General features: G+C 32.5%; 2 protein-coding genes across 7 annotated transcripts; one reads left to right on the top strand and one right to left on the bottom strand.

The window, feature by feature from the left end:
• Positions 1-132: 132 nt before the first annotated feature.
• Positions 133-2,822, top strand: LOC105179846 (cytochrome P450 CYP749A22-like). The gene is made up of 5 exons (XM_011103481.3): positions 133-986; positions 1,065-1,288; positions 1,372-1,604; positions 1,713-2,091; positions 2,181-2,822. The coding sequence occupies exons 1-5, from the start codon at positions 731-733 to the stop codon at positions 2,607-2,609; spliced, it is 1,521 nt and encodes a 506-aa protein (XP_011101783.2). The 5' UTR covers positions 133-730; the 3' UTR covers positions 2,610-2,822.
• Positions 2,823-7,042: 4,220 nt separating this feature from the next.
• Positions 7,043-17,696, bottom strand: LOC105180260 (ACT domain-containing protein ACR4). Of its 6 annotated transcripts, none has more exons than XM_088880317.1 (9): positions 17,558-17,696; positions 10,592-10,653; positions 9,798-9,870; positions 9,644-9,689; positions 9,401-9,515; positions 9,207-9,274; positions 8,527-9,120; positions 8,302-8,406; positions 7,043-7,704 (listed from the first exon to the last, which is right to left on the bottom strand). In XM_088880317.1, the coding sequence occupies exons 2-9, from the start codon at positions 10,593-10,595 to the stop codon at positions 7,363-7,365; spliced, it is 1,347 nt and encodes a 448-aa protein (XP_088736443.1). In that variant the 5' UTR covers positions 10,596-10,653; positions 17,558-17,696; the 3' UTR covers positions 7,043-7,362. The 6 variants fall into 6 exon arrangements, with proteins under 6 accessions (XP_088736443.1, XP_088736445.1, XP_088736449.1 ...); XM_088880319.1 differs by lacking the exon at positions 17,558-17,696 and adding an exon at positions 10,822-11,001; XM_088880323.1 differs by lacking the exon at positions 10,592-10,653 and having other exon boundaries at positions 17,558-17,690.
• Between the last annotated feature and the right edge of the window lie 1,547 nt (positions 17,697-19,243).

Below are 19,243 nucleotides of genomic sequence, written 5' to 3'. Positions count from 1 at the left end.
ATCTATTATCAAACTATCATTGTAAACAAGAGAAATCTTGAGAGGACTATCCAATGGATGAAATCACTGCCTGTCTTTGATCAAATAGTTAGAATATGGTATCTACTTGTATAAGCAAGTGGAAGAAAATGAATAGCATCCTGCGACTGAAATGAGATTCTGAAGATGTTTTCTAGGTTGCAGGACTATATATCTCACTGAGATCGAAAGTCCATGCAATGTCGTGTTGGCAGTCTCTTTATTGGACAAAAACAAATTTAGACTACAATCTTTAGACCTTCTGTGTGGGCTTCTTACCGCTCATAATCCAAGCAGAGTTTTCTGTTATTGCTCAAAACAGAGGAAACTGCAATAGACTATCATTCCACATAAGTTCCTTTAGTGCATTTCTTCTTGTCCGTCATGGACATGTGCATGCGACCTGCTGCAGGTTGATGTTCTCTTTCATTCTGCCTTAAACAACATTTATAATTTGGCCGAATAAAAGCCTTCTAGAATCATCTGCACTGTTTTCCTTGGCCTAGGCATTCATTGACATAATCGTGGTTTTCCTAGGGAACATCTAAGCTGTCACTCTCAAACCTAGTCTACTTCTGTTGTTTTTCTCACAATTTCAAGAACCTAGATTGTCTCATCCCTCCAAACCCAATGATTAAGATTTCTTTAAATATGGTATTTTGTGCTCATTTTCAATACAATAAGGTGTACCAGTTTTTCCAAGATCATAATCATGATCTTCTCATTCTTTCTGTCCCTTATTACACTAATTCTGATAAGAGTTATCCACAAAGTATTATGGCTCCCTTTTCGCATACAACACATGCTTCGGTCACAAGGAATCACCGGCCCGCCCTACAAAATTATTCATGGGAGTACTAAGGAGAGCCTGAGGTTGAAACAGCAAGCAAGAGATGGTCCTATGGAGTTGTCACACGATATATTCCCTAGAGTCCAACCTAGTTTCTATTCATGGATGAAGCTATATGGTAATGATCAAGTTCATATTTTTCCTCAATCTTGATTTGAAAATTCCAGTTATTTATCTGTGTATTAACTCTTACCAGGTAAGAATTTTCTTACTTGGACTGGCCCTCAACCTCATCTGGTGATTACTGAACCTGAGTTGGTCAAAGAAATACTAACCAACAAAGAAGGTATTTTCCAGAAAATCAAGGTTCAGGGCCCTGCAAAGAAGTTGGTTGGAGATGGACTTGTTATGACAGAAGGAGCAAAGTGGTCGAAGCTACGAAAACTGGCCAACCATGCATTCTATGCAGAAAGCTTAAAGGTAACTGATTTTCTGAGATATCTTCTTGTTGATAACAGATTCAAGCAAGAAAATTTGAGAGGATGAGAGTAATTTCCTTCCAGGGTATGATTCCAGCCATGATTGCAAGTGTTGAGAATATGCTGGAAAATTGGAGAATGTATGAAGGAAAGGAGATAGAGGTGTCCAAAGAGTTCATGGTTTTCAGTTCAGAAGTGATTTCAAGAACAGCTTTTGGGAGCAGTTACTTGGAAGGGAAGAACATCTTCGATATGCTGATGAAGCTGGGGTTTCTTATATTCAAGAATGCTGACAAAGTTCGACCTTTTGGAATCGAGTAATTTCCGTATCTGTATTACGTACTCCCATCATACTGTTACATTTATGTTCTTAAACAAGCACATCTATTTTTTACCAAACTGTCTTCTTGGTGCATGTCTTGCAGAAAAATTTGGAAAACACAAGATGACATTGAATCAGACAAAATCGAGCAGTCCCTTCGTGACTCTCTCATGGTAATATTGAGGAAAAGGGAAGAAAAGGTACTAACAGGACAAGCAGACAACTTTGGGAGCGATTTCCTAGGATCACTCCTGAGAGTTCACCATGATGCAGACAAGAAAAACAGAATTTCATTAGATGATGTCATCGATGAATGCAAAGTATTCTTTCTTGCTGGACATGAAACAACTAGCAGCCTGCTGTCCTGGACTTTTCTTCTGTTAGCAATCCACACAGATTGGCAAGATAAAGCAAGAAAAGAAGTTCTTGAATTGTTTGGCCAAGAAAACCCAACAGCTGAAGGCCTTCCCAGATTGAAAACAGTGAGCAAACTTTTCTACAAAAAGTACTGCAACTTTATTTCATTTGATCCTTAATCCTGATTCTGTCTTATCCTTTTGCTTGTAATTAGGCTAGCATGATTATCAATGAGGCCTTAAGGCTTTACGGCCCAGTAGCAAGTCTAGTAAGAAGAGTGGCAAGGAAAGTTAGGGTGGGGAAATATGTACTCCCGGCTAACATGGAGTTGCAGATTTCTCCTTTAGCCCTTCACAGAAATCCAGAAATATGGGGAGAAGATGCTCATCTTTTCAAACCAGAGAGATTTGCAGAAGGGATAGCAACAGCGACAAGGAACAACCCAATGGCCTTCCTCCCCTTTGGATATGGACCAAGAACTTGTGTTGGGTTGAACTTTGCAAACAATGAAGTGAAGATAGCACTGTCAATGATTCTTCAGCGTTATAAGTTTACATTGTCACCGAGTTATATTCACTCTCCTCTTTCTCTTGTGACAATACGCCCGCAACATGGCGTGCAGATCATGCTTCAGAAGTTGTAAAGTGAACAAAATGGACATACTCAATCTGCCTAGTGGCGCTATGAATGGTTGAATGTTTGGTTTCAACTGTACAACTATTAGTGGTAGAAGTTTGCATCAACGCTTTGTAATAACACGAGAAAAATCCTCTTTCAAGGTGATGAAGTTAATGCAAGACTGTAATATACATGAATAATTGGATATACAAAATTCCTTTTTGCGCTGCCTCTTCTACATGAATAGTCGGCCATTTGACTTGAAACATGATTTGGGAGTGTTCTGTCAAACAGTCCATGAATGTCTTCAGATTAGTCCTCATCAATACTAGGGTTGAATTTATGTAACAGTCCCAGTCTATGTTTACTTTCAAGTTAGCATCCTTACTTCAAAACAGAGGTGGTCATAAGGTTTCATGAACTATATAAGTAATCAACAATGAGAAGAAAACTGCAAAATGTACATTGTAAAAAGCAAGTCAATGCTTAAAACCATCAATGAGACTTGGCCATAGTTTCCTGTTGGATCTCTAACATGGAAGGCAACACAAGAGGAGAAAGAAGAGGGATCGGATCTTTACTGGAGAAATAAGAATTGACTGTCGACACTGCTCCTGCTGCTGATGATGATGATGTTGACGATGATGAATCTTTATTACACCCAATCAATTTTACAATGCTTCTGCATTCTGAAGTTGCTGGCTTTAGCTGCAGAGGATGGGGGGCACGCCTTTGAAGCCGGCTCAAGGGGGGCTTTCGAGTAACCACAAACTCATCTCTGGGAACTAAGGTTTGGAATCCTGGAAACTCACTGTCGAAGCTCTCCATTGCATTAGACAATCCTGATAGATAAGGAGAGAGTCTTGCTATTCTTGAACTTGTATTACTCAAGTACTATTTTTCTGTAGGTTTTTGCTGTGATCAGGATATGAGAAACATCTGTGGGATTCTTTTGCCATGAGTGTCCTATGACGAATTTGATGGGAACATGGTCCAGCCTGTATATGGCCCCCCAGTAGAAGCATGGACATTGGCAAGCCACAAGTATAATAATGCATGTCCATTGTGTCAGAGATATTATACTTACAACTTTTTTTAAAATGTTTAAGACCAATAAATGTTGAGTATGTGCAAAATTAGATAGCTAACTCACAGTTCTTTACAAAATTATACATGTTTTTACTTGATCTGCAACTCTCATGTGAAGTAAGCTAATTGATTGTAGTATTCTATTTCCTTCATGTGAGCAGGGAATCAGTACATCTTGGATAAATTAATGAAATCTAAAGATTACAGTGTCAGAATTCCCAAAGCTAGCACATGGTAATGCTTTTACAATGAATTCCATGGCAACCACCCCAGCCCCCACCCACCCGCTTTTAGAAAGGAAGTAAGCATCTTAAGCAGTAAGCATCAACCTAGAGAAACAAAAAAGAATATGACCATGCCCATTTATGTCAATACTCAAGACATGTACATTAAAACCTCTATAATTAATATTATGTAAATCAATAAGCTCTCTACAATAATAAAATTTTTCGATCCCGATTTGGGCCTTTGTAAAAAATCATCAAATTCGATAAGATAATAAGATAATAATTTCTTGAAAAATCCCTTTATAAATATTAGGTCCCCTTAAAACTCTAAATTAATAATTGATCAATATTATAATTATAAATATTAAATATGAAGTCTGTAATGCTTTACGCATTTGATCATTCATGGATGATTTTGCTATGCCTTTTAGATGAAAAGACATGGTTGGGTGTTATGAATTATTTTATTTTCATATTGAGATTTATATAGTATATGTTTCATTCATCATGCATGAATATATTTAGTTGGCCACAATAGTTATTTAAGTGCACCAAATTAATATAAACATGTATATTTAAGTAATTCTAATGAATTGATACATGCGTCCATGAATATAATAATTAATTGTATACAATAATTGATATTATACACGAATATATTTAATTAGTTACAAAGAATTGGTTGATGCATGAATATAATCAATGAAACATATATGAATTCATTTATTTCAATACATATGTACTAAATTTGCTGAATTTAAAAAGTCTCTCTTTTAATTAATAAAATATTAATGTATCGATATATTAATATCTCTCTAAATTAATAACATTTTATGATTCCAAAATTATTAATTTACAGAGATTTTACTGTAATAGTTATAATCACCTTTAAAAATGCAATTGCACCTTATATTTAGACCACAGATCCTCAAGATGCTGCAATAATTATGAGTCATGTTAGTGCTTCAATTGCATTTATTGAAGTTATTGACCATTGACTAGTCCAAGAAAACAAGTATGGGCAATGAAAGCTGTGCAGTGCAAGTGCAGCTTCACCATCAATTTTCTTTTGGGAAATTTATTAGAACTCATATAGTGTATGAAGAATCAACGGTATATTCGATCTAGATGCATATTGGGAGCATTTGAAATAATAGAAATCCAAAATGTAATGCTTGTGTGACTTGATGGTAGATCTTCAAATGGCTATGAATTTTAATTTATGAGTTACAAAACAATCTACCTACGCCTGCGCGCATAGTCGTCATTAGGATACGCTCGTCTTGAAATTACATAGTTTCAGCCACTATCGAGGCGAATTTTTGAATTTTCTCAATTTCCAGCAGACTTTATTTAATCTTCATATTTTTTGTAATTTTCATTTGAGCCTCATGTTTTATGAGGCTATTGCTAGTATGTTACGGTATTTTTGCACTGAGTTTTATTTAACATATTTTCGGTCCAAGTTAATAACTTTATGAGATAATTCAAAATTTAGCGTATTTTGAGGTATGTTACCTGGGTTAGATTCTTTCTTAAATATCTACAAATTCTAAATTCAGGCATAAACTACTTTTACCAATATTGAATTTTTCTAACGTTAGAGACAAGTATTTTCCCATATCTTACTATTTCTGCACTATCAGACAACTTACTGTTCTGAAATAAATCAGATATTCTGAATAAAAAATTGGCAGCATGGATCAATAAACAGCCCTTAAAATCTTTTTCACCAGCTCTAGAGACAGTTGGTTCCTGTAATAACCTCCTCTGATGCAAAAGTACAAAGCAATAGCAGAGAGTATGTTTGATCCTTCAGTCTATCTTATCATTACTTAATACTTCTTGTATGGTACAAATTTTCAGTCAACTGATCCAAATTTCTTGACATATTTCTGAGTGCACATAATGTTCTCTTGGTGGAACATAGCAACGGGTGAAGTTGCTCAGACGGACTTTCTTCACAATCCACCAAAAACATTTCCTTGTGTGGAACTGTATCTTTTCCTTGATTTTCCTATGTATACTGCACAGTGGCACAATGCTAATACAAGAACTACTGTTTTTCCCAAATATTAAACTACAAATGTTTATCCATTTGGACACATGCTGATGTGGCACCAACAACACATAGCTTCCAGACAAGTGGCAACACCCCACGTAACTATCTTGGCTGCCAACCAATCAAGATAAAGTTGCAATAATGCAGATGTTGACTAGAATGGTAGAATAATATTGGTCTGTGTAAAGAAGTCCCTTTTAGCCAAGCCAGCCTACTTTCCACATCCTTTCTTTGCCTGCTTTACATTTAAATTTGGAATAGTAGCATCCCTTTCAACAGGTTTTGGTCAAAGAAAATAGCATAACACTCCTTGCCAATTTGGCTTAGCCCCTTTCTGTACAAAAGATTTGGACCATTTCACTTGCATACAAGGAAAAGACGCCCCTCATACAAAAGAGGAAGGGGGAAAGTGAAAAGAAAGTGCAACTTATCAACATTGAACACTATGTGACCAATATGATCCAATCAATAAGCTTCTGCTCTAGTCTACCTCTCTTGGAGCATATGTAGAGAGTTAAGGTCTTGCAAATTGGGCTTGTAATGAATAAAATTTAGGCAACTATGTCTTTTAGTATGTAATTATTTTGTCTCGTTTCGGTTTCTTTATCTTTTTCCAATCATCGGTAGAACCCTCATGGCAAAGAATGCATAAAAGATTTCCAACAACAGATTTGCAGAGTGTACGAAACATCTAAGAAATTTCCATGAGCTAAGCATATCTGCAATGTGATTAGGCAATTCAATCCACGCACGAAAGCATTAAGTATTCAAATATTCGGATAATAAAAGATTCACCGGCCAAATAAATCTAATCACTTGTCATTTTCTGGAATTGAAATAATGCTCCTCAAGTCTTGGTAAATCTTCAAACTATTAAGGTTGTGGTTGTGTTGTGAGTAAAGATTTGGAAGCCGCCGACCCCACAGCCAACTACAGGGAATACTGAATGGTCAAGATTGATACCTCTACTCCCACTTGAATCCAGTTCTGTATTCTACCCTCTCTACTGTTTATCAAAATCCTAAGGTATTAGCTTATTCTCGCAAGCAGAGACAATTAGAAGCTATTTAGTAATAGATATAAGGAAACTGACTGATGATTCCATTTAGTGATTAGCATAATGCAGAATTTGTTCTGTACAAACGATTTAAGCTCGACATGGAAATTTTTATCGATGTCAGCTACATGACTTGGATACTATCTTATATTTTACGAATCCAACCTATGTTTAATTTTTACTAAACAAATAAACGAAAGCCAAGCATACGAGGAATATGTACAGGCATTATGCTATGAAAGGCTTTCCATTCTCATGTCAATACTCGAAATGCAGCTATGGTACTAACTTAATGTGGAGGGGTTCGGAATGTACAGGGAAAATAAGTAATGTAGCTTCTGCTTCAAGAATAGGACCTAACCAAGCCAAAATTACAGAATGATCTGGACTTAAAGAGGCCACCGAAGAGGAACCTGGTTGGAGATTCTTGTGGGACTTGATTTGACTCTTCGGGGCTGCCTTTTACTCGGAGGATGGTTTGCCCTATCGTTTGCCTGATGGAATCTATAATCTTTGGATCAACGGGATACCCTGATGCATCACGAACATAAAATGTGTTAACAGCTTTGCCAGCTCTTGTTGCCACCTCTGCTCGGGTTACAGTTAGGCTATTCTCGCGGAAAATTCTAGTTACGTCTGACAGCAGCCCAACTCTGTCGGAAGTGCACAGTTCTAGCTTCAAGCCCTAATGGTAAAGGGAGCAAATTAACAGTCAGAAATCATGCAAGAAACTACCCTTACTATAGCAAATGAAGGAATGTCATAAGTTAGACCAACTGTGGCAGATATTCATTGGCTGAAATATGAACTGAAAACAAGAATCAGTTGGTTATAGTTGGTCAGCATCAAGATGACACAAGCATACTAATTTTTTAAAGGACCATTTTTTAAGATGGATCGTGGAAAATATATCCAATTTTTAGAATAGTCATTTCCATGTTACTTTCCTAAGTTAATCGTTTACCTATAACCAAACAAACAGACTCCTATCAGCAACAGGTTCTTTATGCATACCCATTGGAACAGAATGATATAGAAAACTAGCTAAACCTCAAGCTTTAAATCCATGTAATCAAACATATAGGAGTATGCAAAGATCAACCATCTATCATTTCTGTATATTCAGATATCGGCCATTAGAAAATGAAAGGAAATAAGCCATTCAACAGGTTGACCTTTCCGACTCTCCAATGAATTTATGTTTATTCTGAGTGAGAGACATGATTAATAATGATGAAATTTGAAGCACTAGACAGTGAATAAGAGGTTATTTTGTTCTTACTTCAGACACTCTTCTCTGTATTGCTGCTTCAAGACATTGAATCACCCTTTGTCTCTCCGCATCCGATTTCACCGGGGAGCCATCAATATGCCTTATACAGTATTCCTTCAAATGCAAACATGCAAGATTTTTAGAACATGTTGTACAGCCGTAAAAGAGCTATTTGGCCCAAAAAAATCAAACATAATGCTTACGATATTCATTAGGATGTTGAAGACTATGTACCTGATAAGCTTCTGGCCCCTCAGCATCGACATTTCCATGGAAAACCACATATTGCATGTCTGTCAAAGTGCAGACTATATCAAACAGAAGTTTCGGCCTGTCTTTGCACCTGATTGTGACCACCGAGTAGTCTTTGTCGTGCCAATTAACAACATTCACATTAGGTCTTTCTTTCTCATCTGCAGAATCATTGCCCATCCGTTCATAGTCTCGGTCATCAAACATCATTTGGTGAAGCCTTCTCTCAGTGTGAGTGGCCCCAACAGAGACCACTGTCTTTGCTTCCCTGGATTTGTTGCTACCCTTAAGCACATTGCACAGAAGGCGCTTAACCATGGCCAGCCTTTCAGGATCAGTAATTGCACCCCCATTTTCTTCGTCGGTCACTTGCATTACAGCTGCTGCTCTGGTGTTATGGGTCCACACCTCAGCATTCACCACATTGCATTTAAGGTGGGTGAGAACGGCACTCACTTCGGAAAGTAGACCCGGCCTATCACTTCCGATTAACTCAATTGATGTGTGGTCCATCCCAGATGTCACTCCAACGGATCTTCTCATGGAAGATGCAAAGCAAGAATCTGGACCAAGTGACTGAAAACGAAATCAAGGTATCAAATTTGGGTTGCCATAAATGCCGCAAGAAAGTTGACAAAATTGTCACAATTAACACAACTCACCTTCTGAATATAATCCAGAATCCCCTCATCGGTTATCTTGTTTCCGTCATGGTCCGTCACATTGAAAACTAGTGCAAAAAGAAACAGGTTAAAGACTATATTTTACTCCATCTAACTAAAAAAGGAAGATACACTTTGTAGACACTCAAAGGATAGTGCTTCTGACAGTGAAAAGAAAAGGGAAATGTGGTTACCATCCATGAACCATCCTCCATCAGAGCAAATATAAGCTTTGGTTATCATAAGATTGAGATCGGTAAGGACTTGAACGACTTCCAGAAGAATTCCTTGTTTGTTAGCACTGTCCACCTGCATCAAAAGAGGAATATAATCACAATTTATTGGAATTGGCCCCCCAAAAAATGTAAATAAAAAAAAAAAAAACCAAGTCTAGATAGAAATCAAGAACAAAGGAAAAGAGATAAATCAAGACTTACCTGAATGACAGTCGCATTTTTGCAAGATTCATTATCGATCACAACTCTGGCAATAGGCAATTGAAGTTATTATCATGAAAATGCCAAGAAACAGGAGTAAATTGGATCCAAGTCAAGTGATTTCTGTACAGACGAATAACAGAAAGAAATATACCTGGGAGGGTTCATCCTCCTAATCAACTTCTCATATTCATCGTCCATGTTCTGTGAAAAACTCACTGAAGCCTCTGAAACAGAATTGGAGTTGAGACACGGTTAATATTTGATTCTCTCTTTATTCCAACAAAGAAAACAGAAAAAACTTCCAAATGCATATATAGAATCACCAGTACCAATCACAAAGAGGATACTTGTAAAACAATCAAAATGAAAAGAAAAGTGATAGATAGAAAATCATTAGATTTGGGAGGGACTAGAAATCTCGAACGATCCTTAGAATATCAAGAAGGCCAGCCAATTAACAAAGCTTTTTAGCCACCTAAAAAGTTGCTTGTTTCCCTTCTTCTCTGTATGTGGGGTGGCCTGGTGGGGCTCTCTCTCTGCTACTGTGCCAGCATATCCCATCAACAACAAGTTTTAACACACACACACACACACACCGTACCAAAAAGAAACACACACATAAGAAGGTGTGAAAAACAAGCACGGTTATCATAGCAAATTACAGGCTGGAAACAAAGAAACTTTATGAGGAAAATTCACACACATACACACAAAGTACACATATACCTACCAAATCCCAAGACAATAAAAAGAAAAAAGAAGAAGAAGATAATCAACGAACAGCACCAAGAATGTAAACGGGTGAAAGGGGAATAAAGAAAAATGACCAGAAACTCGCCAAGAAAATTTACTCCAAACAATTAAAAAGGAAAATACAAATGAATAGACCAGATGAAGAAACAAAAAGTTCACAACTAGTCATAAAGAGCAGAAGATGAATCATACCCATTAAAACTCTTGAGAAAACTTTGACTGTTGCGCTCTTGATTCTCTTAATAAAACACAACCTGAAGAAACAAACGCGAAGAGGGTGGAAAAGAAGGAAAAAGACTAAACCTTTGCCTAATAAATAGAGTTCCCGGATATGTAACACATAACAAATGAACACTATGTGAATCAGAGATGCTTGGACACAGACTTCTTCCTCAAAAAACAAAAAAAGCACACAGTTTCACCTCCCACTCGGTGTAAAATATGCGTTTGCGCAGTTGTGCAATATGTATGTATATATAGCAGGCTTGTGTCAATGGGGCTTTCTATTTTCAGCTCCTCTTCGAAATTTCAAGACCCTTTTTTTTTAATTTTATATTCAAAATAAAAAATTCCCAGAAAACAAGAAGGGGTGAGAGAGAGAGAGAGGGGGGAAGGGGGGGCGCTCTGAATATACTACTACCATAATGCTACATGGCGTATTTTAGTAGTGGGGCCCTGGTGTTTGGTGGTTTGGCGGGGTGGGGGGGCTGCTAAAATGCGCCCAGAGTGTGGAATTTTTTACTCTGTGACTGAGAGGTAAATTTCTCTGGAACCCACGTGGTAAACAATGGGGGTAGTTAAAGGAAAACTCCAATGTTTAAGAAGAGAGAGAGAGAGAGAGAGAGTGGGGGAGGGGATTTTAATGTTAGAGTGAGTACTAGCTTAGATAACGGTTTTTAAATTTGTCGACTCAAAACATTTTCAACTGCTGTTGTGTAGTAATAACTAACTGTAATTAACTGATCGGACTTAGAGGACGTACGTACAGCTAGTTAGTAAGACCACCACAGGTATTTTATTACAAGAACATTTGGAGGTGTATAGGTTCATAATACCCCTCCTGCCCGTTCAACTAAATATCAAATAATTATATTTTTTCTTTTTTCTTTTTTATATATATAAATGAGAACTTAAACAGACAATTATTCACGCTCAAATAATATTTTTTTTCGAAATAGGCAGAATCATGTACTTAATTACTACATCATATTTTTTAAAATTAATTTATTGGTACTTATTTTTCTTTTTAAGATGTCTTAGTTGAAATTATAGTTATATTTTGAATGACTCTTTAAAATATGATATTACACCAAAATTAAACTACTATTTAATTTGAAAATAACATATATAGATTTTATGTTCTCAACTCTCGTCTATATGTTTAATGGGGAAAAAAAGGGTCCAATGAATTAATAATGACAGGAATTCTTGAAAGAAATTAAAATTCCTAGAATTAAAGTTGAAATGGGAAAGGTAACATGACCGCCCTAATTAATGAGGAGCCGCCGCAACCAGACATCCAACAAGGAAATCTAACGGCAATCACCATCCCATGCACCACACCAAAACCCTAGTTTAGTTTTCTCACAACATCTTAGTGATGGATCGAATTTAGTGCCCCCACATGTATATATATATATATATATATATGTTTACGCACACAATATTTATATACTAAGTAGCTGCTTCCTACGTACTATATATATATGTGTGTCTCGTGTATGTATGCATATATATATATATATATATATATATATACACACACGGTAGTAGTGTATATATAAGTAAGTATATATAGTATAATAGGGATGGATTGATGGTCAAGATTTTGGTGCGCGCGGGTTCACATAAGCATGTCTTGCGGTAGAGTGCTGGGTTCATGTCTACGCCCCCACCCCAGCCCCCACATGCTCCCACCTCTGCTACGCTCCATATTTTCTGCTTCCCACTTTTAGGGTTTTCTAACCTTTTATTTTTTCTTTTTTTGTAGTTTCTATATTAATTATTTATTTACATGTATTTGTACATCATGTATATATATCGTATATGAATATATATACTTGTAACTTTATGTATTTTCATGTATATATATATAGGTGATGACCCTACATATAGTCTAGTTTGCTAAGCTATATATATAAATATATATATATCTTTGCTCCTATATATAATATACATATATCTTATCCTTCCAATATTTAGATTATTTATATTATTGGTTATGAATAGATAGGCTTGTTAATTGATAGGATCTTACCCTACTCGAAAGATTATTTTATACCCAATTTATTAAACTCAATTCAAAATTCATGGATCTCAGAATCCATAGGTCTTTAGACTCGACCAAGACACTGCCTTTGGGTCGGGTCAGACCCAAACCAGTTTTTCTTTTTTTTCTGTAATTATAATGATTAAATAAAAAAATTATTATTTTGTTCCATAATTTATCAATAAATTTTGAATTATTGTGACCAATTCACAAATAATTTTTTTTGATAGATTTTTTTAAATATTATACCATTTACAAAATAGTCTTATGAAAATATCAAATCTATATATTTAATAGCAACAGAATTTAATATTATAAAATAGTAAGATTTAATGTTATGGCTTCAAGTTTTTAAACAAATAATATTGCCTTTCAAGATATTGAAACATTTACTGTATTAACTATAAAACTATTACTTTTTATTATAAATACTTATATTAAGATATTTAATATTTATATATTATTTTTATAATATTTTATATATATTCACAATATAATATATCAATATATACTTTTTAAAATTTATTATTCGATTTGGTTCGATCAACCGACCTGAAAAATTAAAATCAAATCTAATAATCGAAATCTAAAAAATATAACAAAAATCAAACCAAATTTTCAATTTAGCAGATTTTATATTAGATAACTAATTAAAAATTATACACCCTTAATAGATCCATTAATAAATAATAATCTAATTGAATTGAGAAAAAAAATAGATATAATTGAAGTTTCGTTGTTGCAATATTTAATTAATTGTGTATGACTAATTAATTGATATTTGGTTATTTCCAAGAACTTTTTTGTTGCCAACTAGATAAGAAAAGATGGATGGATCTCTCTACCTAGTTAGTTTCTTGGATTGTCCCATATTCACATTAATAAGTACGTTTCTTATAGTTGCATATTTAATTACTTATCAACCGTACAAACATACTCATTGTGTCTGTATAATTTTATTTTTGTTATTATTTAATTAATAATAAATTGTGAGAATACAGAATGAATGATTGATTAATTATGATAAGATAAAACCAATTTTAAATACACATGAAGTGAAAATTACTGATATAAGTAATTAATCATAAAAAATTTATTATTTTTAAATAAAATAAATATATTTTAGTTGAATCATATTTTGCCAATTAAAAATAGTTACTTGAAGGCATTAAAAGTTAAGATAAATTACAGCTACCTTCTCTCAAGTTTAGCATAATTATAAATACCTCATTATTGATCAAAAAATTACAAATATCTCATGATTTTAACTTTCACCTAACAACGAGCCCATTCCGTTAGGTTTTCATCTAATTTTTGTTGTGAACTAACAAAAATACCTTTTTAAATTATAACTTAAATTTTAAAATTTTCTGAAATATTTTTATGGACTAATATTCCTTAGAAAATATTTATTTTAGCAACCCCAAAAAAATTTTATATTTTTTCAAATATATTTTTTTATCTTTTTAAAAAAAAAACAACAAAAGTAAAATAGTAATGTTCACTTCACCGTCTAGGGATTATATAATTATTTTCTATTTGAATGGGATATTTTTTATTTTTGAGATAATGAAAAAGTATTCATAATTATACCAAACTTGAGGAAGGTAGTTGTAATTTATCCTAAAAAGTAATATATAGTTGTGAATTAATGTTGTCGTGATTATATATATGTATATATTAATATATCAGATATTTAACTTATCCGAACTGAGATCATAGAAAAATTCAATTAACCTACATACATTAATTTATAGAACAAAGATTTATTTCAACTTGTATTATTTATATTTATTTCCTCATATATCATTTAATTATTCCCCTTTTCTATTAAAAACGTGCAGTGTGCGCCCGCCCTGGACACAAGTGCACTGCATATTATATATCATCAATCAGCTGTTAATTTAAAGTCACAACGGTCCAACAAATTACAACATATGGATGTGCCAAATTAATTTCCCAATTAAAATTCGATTAAGGAAAGTGACGATAATATTCTTTTATTTATTATTTTTCGAAATGACTCAAAAAAACTTTTCATATACATCATCAACTTTTGAATTTTTATTTTCTTTTTTCAAGTGATTTCCTAAAAAAATATATTTTAGACTATTAAGTCATCAAATTCTTCGAAAAAACCCAATTTAGGTGTATTATATATAATTTTGACGGATCTAAGGGCAACAACCTGAAAACACGATTTATGCCTTCCATTCACCCTAACGTCCCATCGACAAGGAAGTGGATGCATAGGAAATGTTTACTCAAATTTTGATTGATTGGAAAAAACAAGGCCTATATATATGAAATCTACAAACACGACTATGGTGCAGTGCTATATCTATGCGATTGCCACTTGTATTTTGGATGCGTTTCTCATTCATCTTCATTTTACGATATTTTTTACAACTTATTCGTACATTACGTAAAAGAATATATAAACATTAAATTTAAATGGAAGAGTAATTTACGATGAGAGACAGAATGCCGAAAACCTGGAAAATTGTCCACATACGAAACCAATTTAGGAAAAATATGTGTTGCATAAAAATGTTGTTTGGTTTCCCATTTTCATAAAATTGCCATCACAAGTGATGTCCAAATCAGCTTCACCTTCGAGGAAATCACTGACCTGCTTTCCATACGCAATCTTTCTTTTTTCTTTTTAAATAAATAAATAAAGCTGAAGAAACATTTATTAATTTAATTATGTGCTGATAAATCATAATAATAATGTACTAATACAATAATTATTTTTCAAAATAAAGTAAAAGTTATTCAACTTAATATATAGCACTCTAGCTAGGTCAAAAAGCCTATTCATCAATTAATTTGCACGTACGAAATAATATATATATATATATATATATTTCGTTGAAAACATTTAATGATCGTAATTTAATTGAGTTAACTACTAATTAAAGCGTATATATGCTCAAGAAATCTATATGTTTGCTATCTTTTATAAGTTCATTAATTTGGGAAACTTTTGGGGAAGACTATTATTGCATTTATTCTTTATATTTTTTTTATTTTGTAAATTAAAGGAATGAAAACACGTCAAATTCATCTTTTTTTTATTATATTACTTTGATTTATTATATTATTCAATATATTTATAGTTAAAAATTAATTTAATGCATTGACTATTCTAAATCAATAAATATATTTAACAATTAAAAAGAAACAAGAAATTATTATAAAAAATAGACTATATACCCACATTCATGAAACTCAAACATGCAACTTTTTAATTGTGACTTGTAAGGTCTCAGCCTTATCATTCGAACAAAATCTTAGTGGCATGAACGTAAATACATTTATCAACAGTGAAATTTTAACTGGGTAATTAATGCATCAACGCCTCCTTTAATTAGTCATAATTAACTGTTTTTTCCACTAAAAATCAATTAAGTAATTTAATTTACAAGATATTTAAGGTGTTTGATAAAAATTATTGAAACTTCGTTCGAAAAAAAAGAATATACTACAAAATTCTCAATTTGCAATTTGTAATTTGCATGGAACTTTTTTTCTTTTTGGTAGTAAGTATTAATTAATAAATAATATATATATATATATATATATATATTCAATATATCACTATTTTCAAATGTTTGCTAGTTAAATCATGTTAGGTAATGGTGTAGGGGCTTAATTATCATATATATTATATTTAGTTTAAATATTTCGTTAATTATTATAGGGTTGCCTACCCTTTCTTGGTGCAGCATTTTCACTTATTTTTTATAAAAAAGATAAAAATTATAAATCTCGAACTAATTCATTCACTATACTATAATCATCTTATAATTAAAATTATTAAATAAAATTTAACTGAAGTGTTAAAACTAAGATCGATCCCAGAATTATACATAAAGTTTCGGAGTTAAATTCCATCAAAATCCAGAATATATATATATGTGTGTGTGTGTGTGTGCGTGTGTGTATGAGAGAGAGACTTAATCCTTGATTTTTAATTAATTATAAAAAATCAATATTCATAATATGCAATCATTTTAATAATTAAAAAAAAATAAGTAAAAAATAAAAGAGATGAGGCGGAGTTGATTGAGGAAATGAATTTTGAATGAAACTGGAAGAAATTGGGAACGGAGGAGCGGAGTAGTGACAACATGTGATTTCAACGACAGCGATACCTAAAATACTTTGCACGTTGACAAAAAATAGTAAAAACCCTAAAATATCACTACGTTAATAAAAGACGAGTTCATTATTTTTCATGAACACATTGAAAATAAACAGACAAGTGATTCCTCTGCTCATCATCTGATTATTACATTGCACACCTAATTACTCAATTTGGTCATTGTATTGCCCTCGGAATTCACAGTTTAGAATGAGCCACGTCTACAACTTTGCGACACTATACACACAAAGACACTACTCATAAACACAATTCAAACACTAACTTATTTTTGTGGATAATTATAGACTTCTTATCATACTGAATCACCAAAAATACGTAAATTTGGTGCATGCTCTCCTAATCTCAAATTCCATCACTCTATTTTTCTTACCAAATTATTTTACCAAAAATGTTTCAAAAGTAATATTTTAATTTTAAATATTATATATGATTTTCTTTTCTGTAATTTCAAACTCTGAATTTAGAGATGACATCAGATTTTGAGTCAAACGCACATTCACCCATGCCTGGCAACGACAGCTCGACTCAACTCTGTAACTTTGAGCTCGAGCTACCGAGCTCAAGCTCGAACTAAACAGGAAGAGAAACAGAACATATTTGACAGAACTCATTCCATTTTTTTTGACACAAAGTAAGAAAAATCTTAGCAAGCAACATGCACAAATATGTCATTTGATGCAACTACGATGCGAGCAATTGATCAACAGAGAAGAATTACCTGGAAGCCGCACTCTTCGTTGTCCTCGTTGTCGACTTGCCTTTCTTGTTGCCGTGAATTTGGGGGCCAGAATTCTAAGAGATGGGTTTGGCCGTTTGGGGAAGAAATAAGAGAGGGGAAAGAATGGAGGTAGAAAGAGAAAGAGAGAGAGAGAGAGAGAAAAAGGAAGAAGAAACGATGGAGAAGAAATAACAGAGGGGGAGGTAGAAAGAAAAAGAAAGAAGAAACGATGGGGAAGAAAGAGAAAGAGGGGTTTTTGACTTTTAATATTATTATTATTATTATTATTATATTATATATTATTATTATTATAAATCATAAGATCGAATCATCAAATTTTTATATAGATATAGTTGAAATTAATATATGTTCACAATTTGCAAAATTTATATATTTATAAATATTAATATAACATTGATGTAACTATCATCTTACATTGTTGAACAACATTGGTTAATCGGGCCATGAAAATTTAGATCAGACCGTTATATATGATAAAACTTACAAAAAAATATGTTTGGTAAAGTTTTAGACTTATTGGATATACGGATGTCGAGATATCGTATTCGAAATATAAGAGTAATCATTCAAGACGGTGTATCGTTGAATCAGACCATGTGATTTTAAATCATACCATCTGATATAATCTAAGGACACAGTCTTATATATATTTAAATTTCGTATGAATCAGGTGTCCGAATTTTTAGATATCTTAATCATTAATTAAACTTTTAAATCTCATATATATAATAAAATAATAATTAAAATTGTTCAACCATCATCATCATCATCATCATTATTATTATTATTATTATTATTATTATTATTTTAAATAATGAGAGCGAATCATCAAATTTTTACATAGATATAGTTGAAATTAATATATGTTCACAATTTGTAAAATTTATATATTTATAAATGTTAGTATAACATTGATGAAACTATCATCTTACATTGTTGAACAAAATGAGTTAATCGGACCATCAAAATTCAAATCAGACCGTTAGATGTGACAAAACTTACAAAATAATACATTTGGTAAAGTTTTAGACTTATTGAATATACGGATGTCGAGATATCGTATTCGAAACATAAGAATAATCATTCAAGACAGTGTATCATTGAATAAGACCATGTGATTTTAAATCATACCGTTTGATATGATCTAATGGACACAGTCTTATATATATATATATATTTAAATTTCGTATTAATCGGGTGTCCGAATTTTAAGATATCATAATTATTGATTAAAATTTTTAATCTCATTATATATATAATAAAATAATAATTAGAATGGTTCAACCATCATCATCATCATCATCATCATCATTATTATTAGATTAATTCATAGGATTACTAAATTTTGACACAAATTTATAAATAATAAAAAATCATAAGTGAATTACTTGTCAATTTAAAAAATGTATAACATAATACAAATATATATTAAATATAACATAAAGATATTATAATAATTTTAATTATAAAAAATATTATAATTTACTAAATTGTTGATTAAATTTATTTTTATATAAAGATCAAATGTATAAATAACCATAATTTATTACTATCCAAAATAAAATATATGATATTAATTAATAATTATAATATATGGTCAATTTATATTATAAATATTAGACATAAAATTAATTATATAAAGAATTCAAAAATAAAAAAATATAT

The sequence above is a fragment of the Sesamum indicum genome, linkage group LG1 (assembly GCF_026168435.1).
Source record: "Sesamum indicum cultivar Baizhima isolate 11 linkage group LG1, ASM2616843v1, whole genome shotgun sequence".
Taxonomy (NCBI): domain Eukaryota; kingdom Viridiplantae; phylum Streptophyta; class Magnoliopsida; order Lamiales; family Pedaliaceae; genus Sesamum; species Sesamum indicum.
This window is presented reverse-complemented; position numbering and strand designations above follow the sequence as displayed.

Bases quoted from the DNA above. Each gene is read 5' to 3' on its own strand.
- LOC105179846 (XM_011103481.3), top strand. From the start codon at position 731: ATGATCTTCTCATTCTTTCTGTCCCTTATTACACTAATTCTGATAAGA. The intron at 987-1,064 runs GTAATGATCAAG...AACTCTTACCAG, and splicing joins TTCATGGATGAAGCTATATG to GTAAGAATTTTCTTACTTGG. The intron at 2,092-2,180 runs GTGAGCAAACTT...GCTTGTAATTAG, and splicing joins GCCTTCCCAGATTGAAAACA to GCTAGCATGATTATCAATGA.
- LOC105180260 (XM_088880317.1), bottom strand. The intron at 9,121-9,206 runs GTGAGTTGTGTT...TTTCGTTTTCAG, and splicing joins TTCTGGATTATATTCAGAAG to TCACTTGGTCCAGATTCTTG. The intron at 8,407-8,526 runs GTACATAGTCTT...TTGCATTTGAAG, and splicing joins AGGGGCCAGAAGCTTATCAG to GAATACTGTATAAGGCATAT.